The sequence below is a fragment of the Oncorhynchus masou genome, chromosome 22 (assembly GCF_036934945.1).
Source record: "Oncorhynchus masou masou isolate Uvic2021 chromosome 22, UVic_Omas_1.1, whole genome shotgun sequence".
In the NCBI taxonomy this organism is placed as follows: domain Eukaryota; kingdom Metazoa; phylum Chordata; class Actinopteri; order Salmoniformes; family Salmonidae; genus Oncorhynchus; species Oncorhynchus masou.
Genome location: NC_088233.1, coordinates 14,686,325 through 14,701,242, shown reverse-complemented (window position 1 = coordinate 14,701,242; position 14,918 = coordinate 14,686,325). Strand labels below are relative to the sequence as shown.

At 44.2% G+C, this 14,918-nt stretch overlaps 1 protein-coding gene and 1 pseudogene across 1 annotated transcript in view; one reads left to right on the top strand and one right to left on the bottom strand.

Moving 5' to 3' along the window:
- LOC135508776 (cortactin-binding protein 2-like) overlaps nucleotides 1-9,064 on the top strand; it is a 124,081-nt pseudogene extending 115,017 nt beyond the window's left edge.
- A 743-nt stretch (nucleotides 9,065-9,807) lies between these two features.
- LOC135509053 (cystic fibrosis transmembrane conductance regulator-like) overlaps nucleotides 9,808-14,918 on the bottom strand; it is a 74,120-nt gene continuing 69,009 nt past the window's right edge. The window contains exon 29 of the mRNA XM_064929362.1: nucleotides 9,808-11,024. Coding sequence (XP_064785434.1) covers nucleotides 10,809-11,024 — 216 coding nt within the window. The 3' untranslated portion in view covers nucleotides 9,808-10,808. The remainder of the gene's footprint in view (nucleotides 11,025-14,918) is intronic.

Sequence of the window (14,918 nt, the reverse complement as noted above, 5' to 3'; positions counted from 1 at the left end):
GATCATCATCCGGACCAGAAAACACAAACTGACAAAACTAAGATCCGTGATTGTGGGCGACTTCATTCTGTTATTTCTGTATCTGTGTTAGTCCAGGTGGCTGGCCCGGCTCTGGAACATAGTGGTGGTCCTTCACGTGGAGTAGGCCATCGTCTCCCGGCTCTGGAACATAGTGGAGGTCCTTCACGTGGAGTAGGCCATCGTCTCCCGGCTCTGGAACATAGTGTAGGTCCTTCACGTGGAGTAGGTCATCGTCTCCCGGCTCTGGAACAGAGTGGAGGTCCTTCACGTGGAGTAGGCCATCGTCTCCTGGCTCTGGAACATAGTGGTGGTCCTTCACGTGGAGTAGGCCATCGTCTCCCGGCTCTGGAACATAGTGGAGGTCCTTCACGTGGAGTAGGCCATCGTCTCCTGGCTCTGGAACATAGTGGTGGTCCTTCACGTGGAGTAGGCCATCATCTCCCGGCTCTGGAACATAGTGGTGGTCCTTCACGTGGAGTAGGCCATCGTCTCCCGGCTCTGGAACAGTGGAGGTCCTTCACGTGGAGTAGGCCATCGTCTCCCGGCTCTGGAACAGAGTGGAGGTCCTTCACGTGGAGTAGGCCATCGTCTCCCGGCTCTGGAACATAGTGGAGGTCCTTCACGTGGAGTAGGCCATCGTCTCCCGGCTCTGGAACAGAGTGGAGGTCCTTCACGTGGAGTAGGCCATCGTCTCCCGGCTCTGGAACATAGTGGAGGTCCTTCACGTGGAGTAGGCCATCGTCTCCCGGCTCTGGAACATAGTGGTGGTCCTTCACGTGGAGTAGGCCATCGTCTCCCGGCTCTGGAACAGAGTGGAGGTCCTTCACGTGGGTAGGTCCTCCGGCTCTGGAACATAGTGGAGGTCCTTCACGTGGAGTAGGCCATCGTCTCCCGGATCTGGAACATAGTGGAGGTCCTTCACGTGGAGTAGGCCATCGTCTCCCGGCTCTGGAACAGAGTGGAGGTCCTTCACGTGGAGTAGGCCATCGTCTCCCGGCTCTGGAACATAGTGGAGGTCCTTCACGTGGAGTAGGCCATCGTCTCCCGGCTCTGGAACATAGTGGAGGTCCTTCACGTGGAGTAGGCCATCGTCTCCCGGCTCTGGAACATAGTGGAGGTCCTTCACGTGGAGTAGGCCATCGTCTCCCGGCTCTGGAACATAGTGGAGGTCCTTCACGTGGAGTAGGCCATCGTGTCCCGGCTCTGGAACATAGTGGAGGTCCTTCACGTGGAGTAGGCCATCGTCTCCTGGCTCTGGAACATAGTGGAGGTCCTTCACGTGGAGTAGGCCATTGTGTCCCGGCTCTGGAACATAGTGGAGGTCCTTCACGTGGAGTAGGCCATCGTCTCCCGGCTCTGGAACAGAGTGGAGGTCCTTCACGTGGAGTAGGCCATCGTCTCCCGGCTCTGGAACATAGTGGAGGTCCTTCACGTGGAGTAGGCCATAGGCCATCGTCTCCCGGCTCTGGAACATAGTGGAGGTCCTTCACGTGGAGTAGGCCATCGTCTCCCGGCTCTGGAACATAGTGGAGGTCCTTCACGTGGAGTAGGCCATCGTCTCCCGGCTCTGGAACATAGTGGAGGTCCTTCACGTGGAGTAGGCCATCGTCTCCCGGCTCTGGAACATAGTGGAGGTCCTTCACGTGGAGTAGGCCATCGTGTCCCGGCTCTGGAACATAGTGGAGGTCCTTCACGTGGAGTAGGCCATCGTCTCCTGGCTCTGGAACATAGTGGAGGTCCTTCACGTGGAGTAGGCCATCGTGTCCCGGCTCTAGAACATAGTGGAGGTCCTTCACGTGGAGTAGGCCATCGTCTCCCGGCTCTGGAACATAGTGGAGGTCCTTCACGTGGAGTAGGCCATTGTGTCCCGGCTCTGGAACATAGTGGAGGTCCTTCACGTGGAGTAGGCCATCGTGTCCCGGCTCTGGAACATAGTGGAGGTCCTTCACGTGGAGTAGGCCATCGTCTCCTGACACTGGGCATCACCTAGCAAACACCACCTGAGCTCAGGCCAGCGAGCGGTGGTCAAGGCTGCTCTCAGTATCCTGGTCAACAAAGCCGTCCTGCAGGGATGCCCTTTGCCACGGCACGGTGGGTACACACTACACTATTGCCTGAATTAAACTATAGGGCCGACCCGACCTGTAATGGCTCAGCTAGTTTCTTTTCACATTGTCCTTTCCAGCACGGGTCCAGCAACTATGGTGGATGCGTTACCAGGCCAGCTCAGTACAGCTCGGCTTGCTTGGATCGGTTTGGCCCTATAGTGTTCATCTGGGTTGAATATGTGCTTGTCTTATGTATTTTGGATTGATGGATGATAGGTAGACTGCTTGTTTGCCTGGTTGGGAGGAAGGTAGTTGTATAGGTGGATAGAGAGAATAGTTTAATAGTCCTAAATGTCCATGTGTTTCCGTCCTCATCAGAGATTAACAGGCACCTGTTGAAGTTCCGAGGTGGGACCTTCCCTCTCTCAAACATTGGCTCCTGTAAAGGGGGCGGCGGCAGGAAGGGGTAGGACAGTAGCATGTGGAGATGAGCCAATACCAGCCCACGAAAGAACGGGAAACCCCGCCTCCAACTGGAGCTGTGGAGATTCTCTCAGAGAAGGTAGGATGAATCAGTGTTTTTCACTACTTGTAAAGTTTACCCTACCTTTTGAGTTTGAATAGCCATAATGGCTATTCATGTTGTCCTTTTCTTGCCTGCAGGGTCATTGTCCAGCACTGATGTCCTCTTCATCACCAACGTCAATACTCCGAGGTCAGTGATGTTAACCTGAGCCGTTCATTTGACACTTTTGGGAAGTATCCATTTAGTATTGTTTTCCAGTAAAATAAGATGCAACCACTAGTATGTTATTGATATCATGTAGCATGCTGTGTTCTAGCCTCTATGAAATGTGACCGGTGCCTAGATTTGGACTTAAGTAGAAAAATGATTTTTTTTTTTTATATTGGATAAAAGTAGAGACTAGAAAATAGTTGAGGAACAATGGGAAAGTAATAAACTTGTAACCTCACTGGAGAGCTCTTCTTCGTCTACACCCATTCAGAATCATTCACACCCTCTTAAGCCTTAACCCCATTTTCATTGCAAGTTAAAGCACATGTTAGCTAGCTGGCTCGCTAACTAACGTTACGTGTTCGAGCTGTGTAGAAATGTTATTGCATCAGAAATGTATTTGCATTGCTAGTTGCAAATGAGAACTTGTTCTCAACTAGCCTACCTGGTTAAATAAAGGTGAATTTTAAAAAATAAAATAAAAACCCACCCATCTCTTTAAGGATTCACACATGTGAGGTTATGTACTAAACAGAGTCAGTAGTTCAGTATACAACCAAAGATTTCAAGACTAAAAGTGGTGAAAGTAGTAGCCTACAATAAGGAAAAAACTCCAGGTGAAAATACACTATCTAGTCCTTGGCCTATATCCTAATCTGACTTTGGTGCAGGTCATGTTGTTCTTTACATTACCATCTCTGGTAAACACACACTATATCAAATAATATATAAGTTTATTTGTCACATGCACAGGATACAGAAGGTGTAAACAGTACAGTGAAGTGGTTACTTGCATAGTACCAATATCAAAAACAGAAAGTGTCCAGATAAACAAATTGTATAAATATTTTATCATTATTAGATAATGCTTATCAGACACACTTGTCTAAATTGATGGGTCATATGAAGGAAATGCTATAACCACCCCCAGCCACATCTAGCTAAGTGGATGGGTCACTATTGTCTGGACATGTATACATGTTCATGAAATACAATAGATGGCTGTAACCACCCCCAGCCACATCTAGCTAAGTGGATGGGTCACTATTGTCTGGACATGTACACATGTTCATGAAATACAATAGATGGCTGTAACCACCCCCAGCCACATCTAGCTAAGTGGATGGGTCACTATTGTCTGGACATGTACACATGTTCATGAAATACAATAGATGGCTGTAACCACCCCCAGCCACATCTAGCTAAGTGGATGGGTCACTATTGTCTGGACATGTACACATGTTCATGAAATACAATAGATGGCTGTAACCACCCCCAGCCACATCTAGCTAAGTGGATGGGTCACTATTGTCTGGACATGTACACATGTTCATGAAATACAATAGATGGCTGTAACCACCCCCAGCCACATCTAGCTAAGTGGATGGGTCACTATTGTCTGGACATGTACACATGTTCATGAAATACAATAGATGGCTGTAACCACCCCCAGCCACATCTAGCTAGGTGGATGGGTCACTATTGTCTAGACATGTACACATGTTCATGAAATACAATAGATGGCTGTAACCACCCCCAGTCACATCCAGCTAGGTGGATGGGTCACTATTGTCTAGACATGTACACATGTTCATGAAATACAATAGATGGCTGTAACCACCCCCAGCCACATCTAGCTAGGTGGATGGGTTACTATTGTCTACACATGTACACATGTTCATGAAATACAATAGATGGCTGTAACCACCCCCAGTCACATCCAGCTAGGTGGATGGGTCACTATTGTCTAGACATGTACACATGTTCATGAAATACAATAGATGGCTGTAACCACCCCCAGCCACATCTAGCTAGGTGGATGGGTCACTATTGTCTAGACATGTACACATGTTCATGAAATACAATAGATGGCTGTAACCAGCCACATCCAGCTAGGTGGATGGGTCACTATTGTCTAGACATGTACACATGTTCATGAAATACAATAGATGGCTGTAACCACCCCCAGTCACATCCAGCTAGGTGGATGGGTCACTATTGTCTAGACATGTACACATGTTCATGAAATACAATAGATGGCTGTAACCACCCCCAGCCACATCTAGCTAGGTGGATGGGTCACTATTGTCTAGACATGTACACATGTTCATGAAATACAATAGATGGCTGTAACCACCCCCAGCCACATCCAGCTAGGTGGATGGGTCACTATTGTCTAGACATGTACACATGTTCATGAAATACAATAGATGGCTGTAACCACCCCCAGCCACATCTAGCTAGGTGGATGGGTCACTATTGTCTAGACATGTACACATGTTCATGAAATACAATAGATGGCTGTAACCACCCCCAGCCACATCCAGCTAGGTGGATGGGTCACTATTGTCTAGACATGTACACATGTTCATGAAATACAATAGATGGCTGTAACCACCCCTAGTCACATCCAGCTAGGTGGATGGGTCACTATTGTCTAGACATGTACACATGTTCATGAAATACAAAAGATGGCTGTAATCACCCCCAGACACACCTGGCTAATTTGATGGGTCATGTAATCATCTGGCTTAGTGTTGTAGACATGTAGCTTGCTAGCTAAACAATGAACCGGCATAATCCCAACTCATACTACTACCAATACAAACATTGTCATAGCTGTAGTATGACTCTGCAGGTAGCTAAAGCTAACCAACTAGGTTCAATGTTAGCTAGCTAACATTAGGCTATAACTAGCAATGCAAATGGTTTTCTGATTCAATAACATTTCTACACAGCTCGCACACGTAACGTTAGTTAGCGAGCCAGCTAGCTAACATGTGCTTTAACTTGCAAGGAAAATGACTTTCTGACAAAATTATAAACTTTTAATATTTGAAAATGTAGAAAGACTCTTACCCGTATACATGGATGAATGCTTCACCGCAGACTGGAACCATTTAACTTGTTTGGCCAGCGTTGTGTCAAGTCACTCTGGTTCACGTTGACCGTGGCATGTGCAGAAAGTAGCCCATCACTTTTTGCAACTGATCTGTCGAGATCGCCTACTAAATTTAGGGCATTGATGTTGTTGCGAAAAGTAGCAAAACTTTTGTAGTTCTCGATTGGCTAACGTTCTATTGTTAAATAAGTACACGGTGGAAAGGACTATCAACACAGCTCATGTTATAGACTGAAGCATTCTACATGACAGACCAATACAAACTCATCTCCCGGCATGTCCAGCCCATCAATTATCTCAGCCAATCATAGCTAGTGGGGAAGGTTCCTGTCTTTGTCCATTGCTAAACCAACTAGGCTCGTAATTTAACAATGATATTTTTGTCCATTGCTAAACCAACTAGGCTCGTAATTTAACAATGGTATTTGTATTTACGGAAGGAATACAAGTTTGTTATTAAGGCACATGAAAGTTCACGTTTCAGAAGGCATTTCTGCCCAAAACCGCAGTTTGATAAAAAATAAATGTTTGCATTCAAATGCCTCTCCTTTGAGGTAGTGACTTGTGACATACACCTAGTTTCCTGAAACATGTCACAAATGTGTGATAGAATGGAGTATTGCTGAGACCATCCAGCAGGGGTCAGTGTAGTGTAGTGTTCTGATCTTGTACCGTACTGATGTTGTACTGTTCTGTATTGTGATTGTACTGATGTTGTACTGTAGTGTGATTGTACTGATGTTGTACTGCAGTGTAGTGTGATTGTACTGATGTTGTACTGCAGTGTAGTGTGATTGCACTGATGTTGTAGGTAATGTGATTGTACTGTTGTACTGCAGTGTAGTGTGATTGTACTGATGTTGTACTGTACTGTAGTGTGATTGTACTGATGTTGTACTGTAGTGTGATTGTACTGATGTTGTACTGTACTGTAGTGTGATTGTACTGATGTTGTACTTTACTGTACTGTAGTGTGAGATTGTACGGATGCTGTACTGTAGTGTGATTGTATTGATGTTGTAGTGTACTGTAATGTGATTGTACTGATGTTGTACTGTACTATAGTGGGATTGTACTGTAGTGTAATTGTACTGATGTTGTAGTGTAGTGTGATTGTACTGATGTTGTACTTTACTGTACTGTAGTGTGATTGTATTGATGTTGTACTGTACTGTAGTGTAATTGTACTGATGTTGTACTGTAGTGTGACTGTACTGATGCTGTACTGTAGTGTGATAGTACTGATGTTGTACTGTACTGTAGTGTGATTGTACTGTACTGTAATTTTACTGATGTTGTAGTGTAGTGTGATTGTACTGATGCTGTACTGTAATGTGATTGTACTGTAGCGTTGTGTGATTGTACTGTGCTTCTACTGATGTTGTAATAGTGTGATTGTGCTGATGTTGTACTATACTGTGTGTGATTGCAGTGTTGTAGATGCGGACCATGTGAGTCTGTCTCTGTGTTCTTACAACAAGACTGATCTGATCAGGGAGTTACAGACCATGTGCTCCAGCAAGTCAGAGCCAGACATCAGCAAGGTACCATGCACACACACACACACACACACACACAAACACACACACTTTTTCTCTATAATTCTCTTTCTCGCACATACTATGAGGTTGACCTTTTCTTCCGGGTGTATTTCTATGTGTTGCAGATTGCTCAGTCCAAGGAGGACTTCATCGTCTTCTCTGGCTCTCCAAATGGACAATCACCCCGCCGCAGGACCGACCATGAAGCAAACGCTCTACCACAGATGGTGAGAAAAGTGCAGTCGGTTCGAGGCTGTAGTATTGAACACAGATGGTCAAAAGGAGGTTTAACCGAACTAAAGCACTGGTTATGGTTTACAGGCTTTTATTCCAGCCTTGCACTAAACTCAACTAATTCACCTCACTTAGTGCAGGCCTAGAACAAAAATGTGAACTGTCTGGTGGTCCCCCATTAGAGGGTTGTGAAACACTGGTAAAGAGGCCCTAGTGCTTATCTGTCTGTCTGTACCCCTTTACAGACCGGCAGCCGTCACTCCAACCCCATCCCTGCCTCCAACCCCATCCCTGCCCTAGGCAGCCTCTTGCAAGAGGCGATCATGTCCTACCCATATCCCAGCTCCCTGTCTCCAGCAGCAGGGGACAGCAGCCACTAGCCTAGCAGCAGCAGCAGTGCCTCCGCACCACGAACACCCACTACGACCACTAACTGCAACGCGAACAGAACTGAACCAAGCAGCAGCAGCAAAACAAGGCAGGCCCTAACCAGACACAACAACAACAACAACAATGAAAACAACCAACAACACAAGGAAATCTCAATCCTACACCGAGACCTGCATGAAAACAACAACCATACCAAGTACTAGATGAACTCCCTTTCCTTCCTTCCTTCCTTCCTTCCTTCCTTCCTTCCTTCCTTCCTTCCTTCCTTCCTTCCTTCCTTCCTTCCTTCCTTCCTTCCATCCTTCCTTCCATCCTTCCCACCACTCTGCTTTGATCCCTCCATGTTGTAAAGTTAGGGTTAATGACGACCTTTTAGTATTTGTACTTGTTATCTGTACTTGTTACACTGTATGACAATTGTGTACTTGGGGACCATAGTTTTATGATATTATACAGTATTTAAGTATTGAAAGAAGTTTTAAAAAAAGAAAGAAAATAAATTCGCAGGGAATTATGTCAAAAGAAAAATAAGTACTTAAAACAGGTTTTACCTTTTGGGGTGAAAGAAAAGAAACAGGACATTTTTAGCTATTACATATTTTCGAATATTCAAGTGTTTTATGTTTAAATAGTTGCAAGGTTGGTTTAAATACTGTTGAAATGAATAAAGGTTTTACCAAATATTTGTAAATAAGAACGATTAGTAAAGTTAATGGTATATAGATTGGTGTATGTGGTATTAAGCTTGAACAGTGAAGAAGTCAAAAAGAAAAGTGGAAGAAAAAAACCTTGTATATAATGTCTGTAATAATAGGAGAATTCCAAGTGATTGGAATGTGGCAATAAGTAAAGATAATTGCAAACACAGGACATTTTCTTTCTTTTGACTATGAACCATAAATAAATACTTTAAACTACCCAGAATTCCATCCAAGTCACAGCCCGATTCACCTTTGACCTTGAAGTGGAGCCCGATATAAATTTCAAAGCAGCACATTTTTCTTTCTTTTTCAAAACGTTTTATTAATTTATTTTGGGAGGGGGGATGTGTTATTTTGAATGGCCATTGTTGATTTATGTACAGGATATATTTTAGTCAGTCTTTGGTGTTCTGTATGATAGCTGTCTGAAGTTTAAAGAAATGTCCTGGTTCCTTTAAGCACAACCATTAAAACTGCACTGTCAACCCCAAGTCCTCCACCTCGTGTCTTCTTATACCAGACCACTCTCCACTGAGAAATTAAAATAAAAAACTTGTGAAGGATTCATAGAGCATACATAAAGTACAAGATGCTTCACAAATTATTTATAAGGGAAAGCAGTAGCACTTTACTTCAAGACTGCAGGTGTAATTCTCTATAACTTGGGTCATGTTAATGGGAGAAAGTCATGGAATTTTAAAACCCCCACCTTAATTACACAGAAGCCATGTTTATACCTGGTGCTAACATGGGTCCTAGGTCCTGACCTAGTCTACATTCTGATTGTGCCCATATTTCCAGAAATGTGTCTACAACACATGGTATTAAAATTCCTGTTTTCCATCCACTGTGTCTGCATTGTGACCAGATATCCTGGTCCCTTCCTTTATGCAAATTTCACACCTATTCTTTCAAAATAATATTGATTTATTGTAAGACTTATATTGATGTAGTCAATCAATGGTGCCACCTGTCAATTACTTTAGAGAGTGGAATAACTATGATTTCAATGGTTTCTCTGTCCAGATCTGTTTACACTTGTAAGATATCCAGACACAATGTGTATCTGACTACATCCGGAGGTGGGCAAGATGATCTGATCACGATCGGATCATAATGTGTCTTTTGATTGTCTACAACTGTCTAAAAATAAGTTAGAACCAGGTATAAAATGGGCTCGATTGTATCCAGGACCCGAGGAAAAACACTGTCTTACCAATGACCACTCACAAACTTTAAAAAAAATCGTTTTACTGGAAATATAATCAAGTGAAAACAAAATATTCTTGATTCTGGAAAAACAAAACACGTCGTTTATACATTTTTGGACATGTGTGTCCCTTTCCTATGAATAAGAAATAGCTTTGTTTTTTTCATTTACACTGTAAAAAACTCTGCCATTGTCACAGTTAGAATTCAGTCTGACCAGTAACCACAGTAACAAAGGACGCTTGACAAATCACATTTAAAAAAGCGGGTTTCTTTTTTCTTTTTTTGCATTTGATCATTTATTTTCCTTGCTATTAACCCGCCAGACCACCATGAAAAAACTAAAGAGTACCTCAGGTTTCTTTAAAGTGCATACAAATAGAACAAATAAGGCTACTTCAGGTTAATCACTTGTCCATAGCATCACCCATCATTCTCATTCCTGTTTTGTGTATTTACAGCTTTGAATATAAGTTGCCCTGAGGCACTAACCTTAAGCATGGCGAGGGAAACAAAAGTCAGATCAGTGTCTGTGGGCAACTTCACCGTACTCTGCATTTACAGGCAGCTTTCCATTGGGGTTAGGGACCCTATACTTTACAATCTTGGCCAAAAAGTATGGGCTTATATTCAAACAAAACTAGCATCCCAATGTTATTAAAATTCAACAAAACCTCCCTCTGGAAACACCTGGATGGTGTTTTTGACTGAACAGAGCCATACCTGTACCAATAAGGACCCGCCAAAGAAAGGGACAGACCACATCTCACATTCATACTGTTATCATCTACATTAAAGGGAACTTGGCTCTTTCTCCGTTTGTCTTTTCACAACTCCTTGCATCCTATCTCCTTACCTCCGTCTCAACCATATTGGAGAAGGTCCAAGGTCCCTCCTCCCAGGCCTACTTCTCCAATGTTTTTGAAAAGGAGTCGAGGAGAGAGGATGCAAGGAAACGAGGAAAGTTTAATTGAGAAAGAGCATTTCAGAAGACAAAATGTCATCCAGTTAGTCAGGTGCTCCTCCTTACAGACGTGTGTCCTGGACCTCATCCTCAGCCTCCTCTTGCAGGGCGGTGATCTTGGGCTGCTGGGATTGAGGGGGTCGCTTGCTGGAGTTGAGGCGGTGCAGGGGGAAGAGTTTGAGGCGCTCAGCAGCACTTATGGCCTGCTTCAGGTGGCTGGTCTCGTTCAAAAGCTTTTGAATGGAGTCATACCGCTTCATAGAACTGCCCTCGATCATCTGGAGGGGAGGGAGGGAGGGAGGAGGGGAGAGAGGGAGGGGAGAGAGGGAGGGGAGGGATGAGTTGGTAGGTTCCAATGGCTACATGGGTTAGACCAGGGGTGAAAGTAGATTCCATTTTTTACAGGTACAGGACACCCAAGTTCTTGCATGCATTTTTTTTATACTACAAAAATAACAGGGTAGCTTACGCTGCTGACATTGACAAACAGATCAATAAAAAGATGTTGTCTGATCCATATAATTGCCTTACGAAAAGGGGAGATACAAATACAATATGACGTCCATCTCACCTGGAGGAGGAAATTATTGTCCAAAAACAAACAAAAGTGGCACTGACCCACGACAGTGAATATGCACACTCACCGGGGATATTTATTTTATTTAACTTGGCAAGTCAGTTAAGAACAACTTCTTAATTCCAATGACGGCCTATCGGATATGGACGATGCTCTCCGCTGGTGCCAATATGATACTAGGCTATTGTTCGCTTCAATTAGCCTAAATTTAGAATGTTTTAACTAAAAGTCAGATTGGAGTCTTTTCATTGTTATCTCTTTAGCAATAGCAATAGCCATTTGCTTTCCAAACAGTTTTTCCGCGATTGTATTTTTAAATATTGTGATATGCCTGGCTGGGTCTTTCTGCTTACACTGACAGTCGCAACTCAACAATCATCTATTTTGGTATTTGCAGCGAGAATTGCACAAATTGCTCACCCTAATAATTTGGTCCCTTTTCCCCTCATCATTTAGCCTACTGTTCTGACTTGGTGGTGCACATGTAGCCCATAGCCTGTTTTAAAGAAATGTCATCACTGAATATTGTAAGAGCTTTCATTGTCTGCTTATATCCATTTATTTATCCTATGGTTCTGACTTGGTGTACAGGGAGAATACTGTAAGAATGGCCCATGTTCCGAATTCTGTATCTTTACATTTAAAAAGTGGTGAACAAACAGCTATATTGACTACGTCCGTCCTAGCTCGCTCATTAATGTCTTCATCGAAATTACGGATTGCCTCTTATCCACTCGTTGTCCCCATATGCTATTGTTTGTACAATTCAATTGTCACTAGAAACCACATTTGTTTAAGCAAGTCAGCCATATGTTTTTTTTAAAGGCAGTAAATGAGGCTGAATGAACTGTTTCACTAACAGACAAGGCTCCCTGAAAGCCAGGTGTAGAAGTGGTAAGGTTTTGGGACTCTGTTGGGGCAGCTTTATGTAGGCCCTAACAGTTTGTGGGCACCGTTTGTCACCGTTATAGTCCAATTAATGTATTGTTTAGTGTTGTGTTGTGTTGTGTAGGGGCTGTTCTGGCATTCATCAAAAGAAAATGGGGGGAGTTTGCCCCACCAAAATCTACATGCTAAAAGGGTCATTAGGTTTACACTTGAATTAATGCATCCAGTGTGTCCACAGGGTCTTGACAAAATGTAAGAGTTCTCCTCAAACCACACCACAATTTGGAACATATTCCAGTCAATTCACTGAGCATACAAACCAAAGTAAAACTGCTGCCAATGTGGTACAGTAAAGCACTAAAATGACCACACTAGGTTGTGTAATGCAGGGAGAATGAATAATGCTGGTTGTGTAATGCAGGGAGAATGAATAATGCTGGTTGTGTAATGCAGGGAGAGTGAATAATGTTCTAGTGTCAAGCACCCAGCATCATGTTTTACAGTGCATTCAGAAAGTATTCAGACCTCTTCCCCTTTTCCACATTTTGTTATGTTACAGCCTTATTCTAAAATGGATTCAATTGTTTCCCCCCCCCATCATCATTCTACACACAATACCCCATAATGAAAAAGCAAAAATGTGGGCCTCCTGGGTGGCGCAGTGGTTAAGGGCACTGTACTGCAGCACCAGCTGCACCACCAGAGACTCTGGGTTCGCGCCCAGGCTCTGTCGTAACCGGCTGCGACCGGGAGGTCCATGGGGCGACGGGTTAGGGAGGGGTTGGCAGGGAGGGATGTCTCATCACGCACCAGTGACTCCTGTGGCGGGCCGGGCGCAGTGCGCACTAACCAAGGTTGCCACACATTGGTGCGGCTGGCTTCCAGGTTGGATGGCGCTGTGTTAAGAAGCAGTGCGGCTTGGTTGGGTTGTGTATCAGAGGACGCATGACTTTCAACCTTCGTCTCTCCCGAGCCGTACGGGAGTTGTAGCGATGAGACAAGATAGTAGCTACTAAATCAATTGGATACCACGACATTGGGGTAAAAACAAAACTGTGTTTTTTGTATACAAAAACAACAATTGAAATATCACATTTTCTCAGTACTCTGTTGAAGCACCTTTGGCAGTGATTGGGTATGACGCTACAAGCTTGGCACACCTGTATTTGGGGAGTTTCTCCCATTTTAATCTGCAGATCCTCTGAAGCTCTGTCAGGTTGGCTGGGGAGCGTCGCTGCACAGCTATTTTCAGGTCTCTCCAGAGATGTTCAATCGGGCTCTGGCTCTGGCTGGGCCACTCAAGGACATTCAGAGACTTGTCCCGAAGCCACTCCTGCGTTGTCTTGGCTGGGTGCTTAGGGTTATTGTCCTGTTGGAAGGTGAACCTTCACCCCAGGCTGAGGTTGAGGTCCTGAGCGATCTGGAGCAGGTTTTCATCAAGGATCTCTCTGTACGTTGTTCCGTTCATCTTTCTCTCGATCCTGACAAGTCTCCCTGCCGGCTTCCGTATGGCCACTCTACCATAAAGGCCTTATTGGTGGAGTGCTACACAGACAGTTGTCCTTCTGGAAGGTTCTCCCATCTCCACAGAGGAACTCTGGAGCTCTGTCAGAGTGACCATTGGGTTCTTGGTCACCTCCCTGACCAAGGCCCTTCTACCCCGATTGCTCAGTTTGGGCGGGGGCGGCCAGCTATAGGAATAGTCTTGGTGGTTTGAAACTTCTTCCAATAAAGAATGATGGAGGCCACTGTGTTCTTGGGGGCCTTCAATGCTGCAGACATTTTTTGGTACCCTTCACCAGATCTGTGCCTCGACACAATCCTGTCTCGCTGCTCTACGGACAATTCCTTCGACCTCATGGCTTGGTTTTTACTCTGATATGCACTATCAACTGTGGGACCTTATATAGACAGATGTGTGCCTTTCCAAATCATGTCCAATCAATTGAATTTACCACAGGTGGACTCCAATCAAGTTGTAGGAACATCTCAAGGATGATCAATGGAAACAGGATACGCCTGAGCTCAATTTAGAGTCTCATAGCAAAGGGTCTGAGTACTTAAGTAAATAAGGATTTTTTTATATACAGTGCCTTGCGAAAGTATTCGGCCCCCTTGAACTTTGCGACCTTTTGCCACATTTCAGGCTTCAAACATAAAGATATAAAACTGTATTTTTATGTGAAGTGGAACGACATTTATTGGATATTTCAAACTTTTTTAACAAATCAAAAACTGAAAAATTGGGCGTGCAAAATTATTCAGCCCCCTAAAGTTAATATTTTGTAGCGCCACCTATTGCTGCGATTACAGCTGTAAGTCGCTTGGGGTATGTCTCTATCAGTTTTGCACTTTGAGAGAATTACATTTTTTCCCATTCCTCCTTGCAAAACAGCTCGAGCTCAGTGAGGTTGGATGGAGAGCATTTGTGAACAGCAGTTTTCAGTTCTTTCCACAGATTCTCGATTGAATTCAGGTCTGGACTTTGACTTGGCCATTCTAACACCTGGATATGTTTATTTTTGAACCATTCCATTGTAGATTTTGCTTTATGTTTTGGATCATTGTCTTGTTGGAAGACAAATCTCCGTCCCAGTCTCAGGTCTTTTGCAGACTCCATCAGGTTTTCTTCCAGAATGGTCCTGTATTTGGCTCCATCCATCTTCCCATCAATTTTAACCATCTTCCCTGTCCCTGCTGAAGAAAA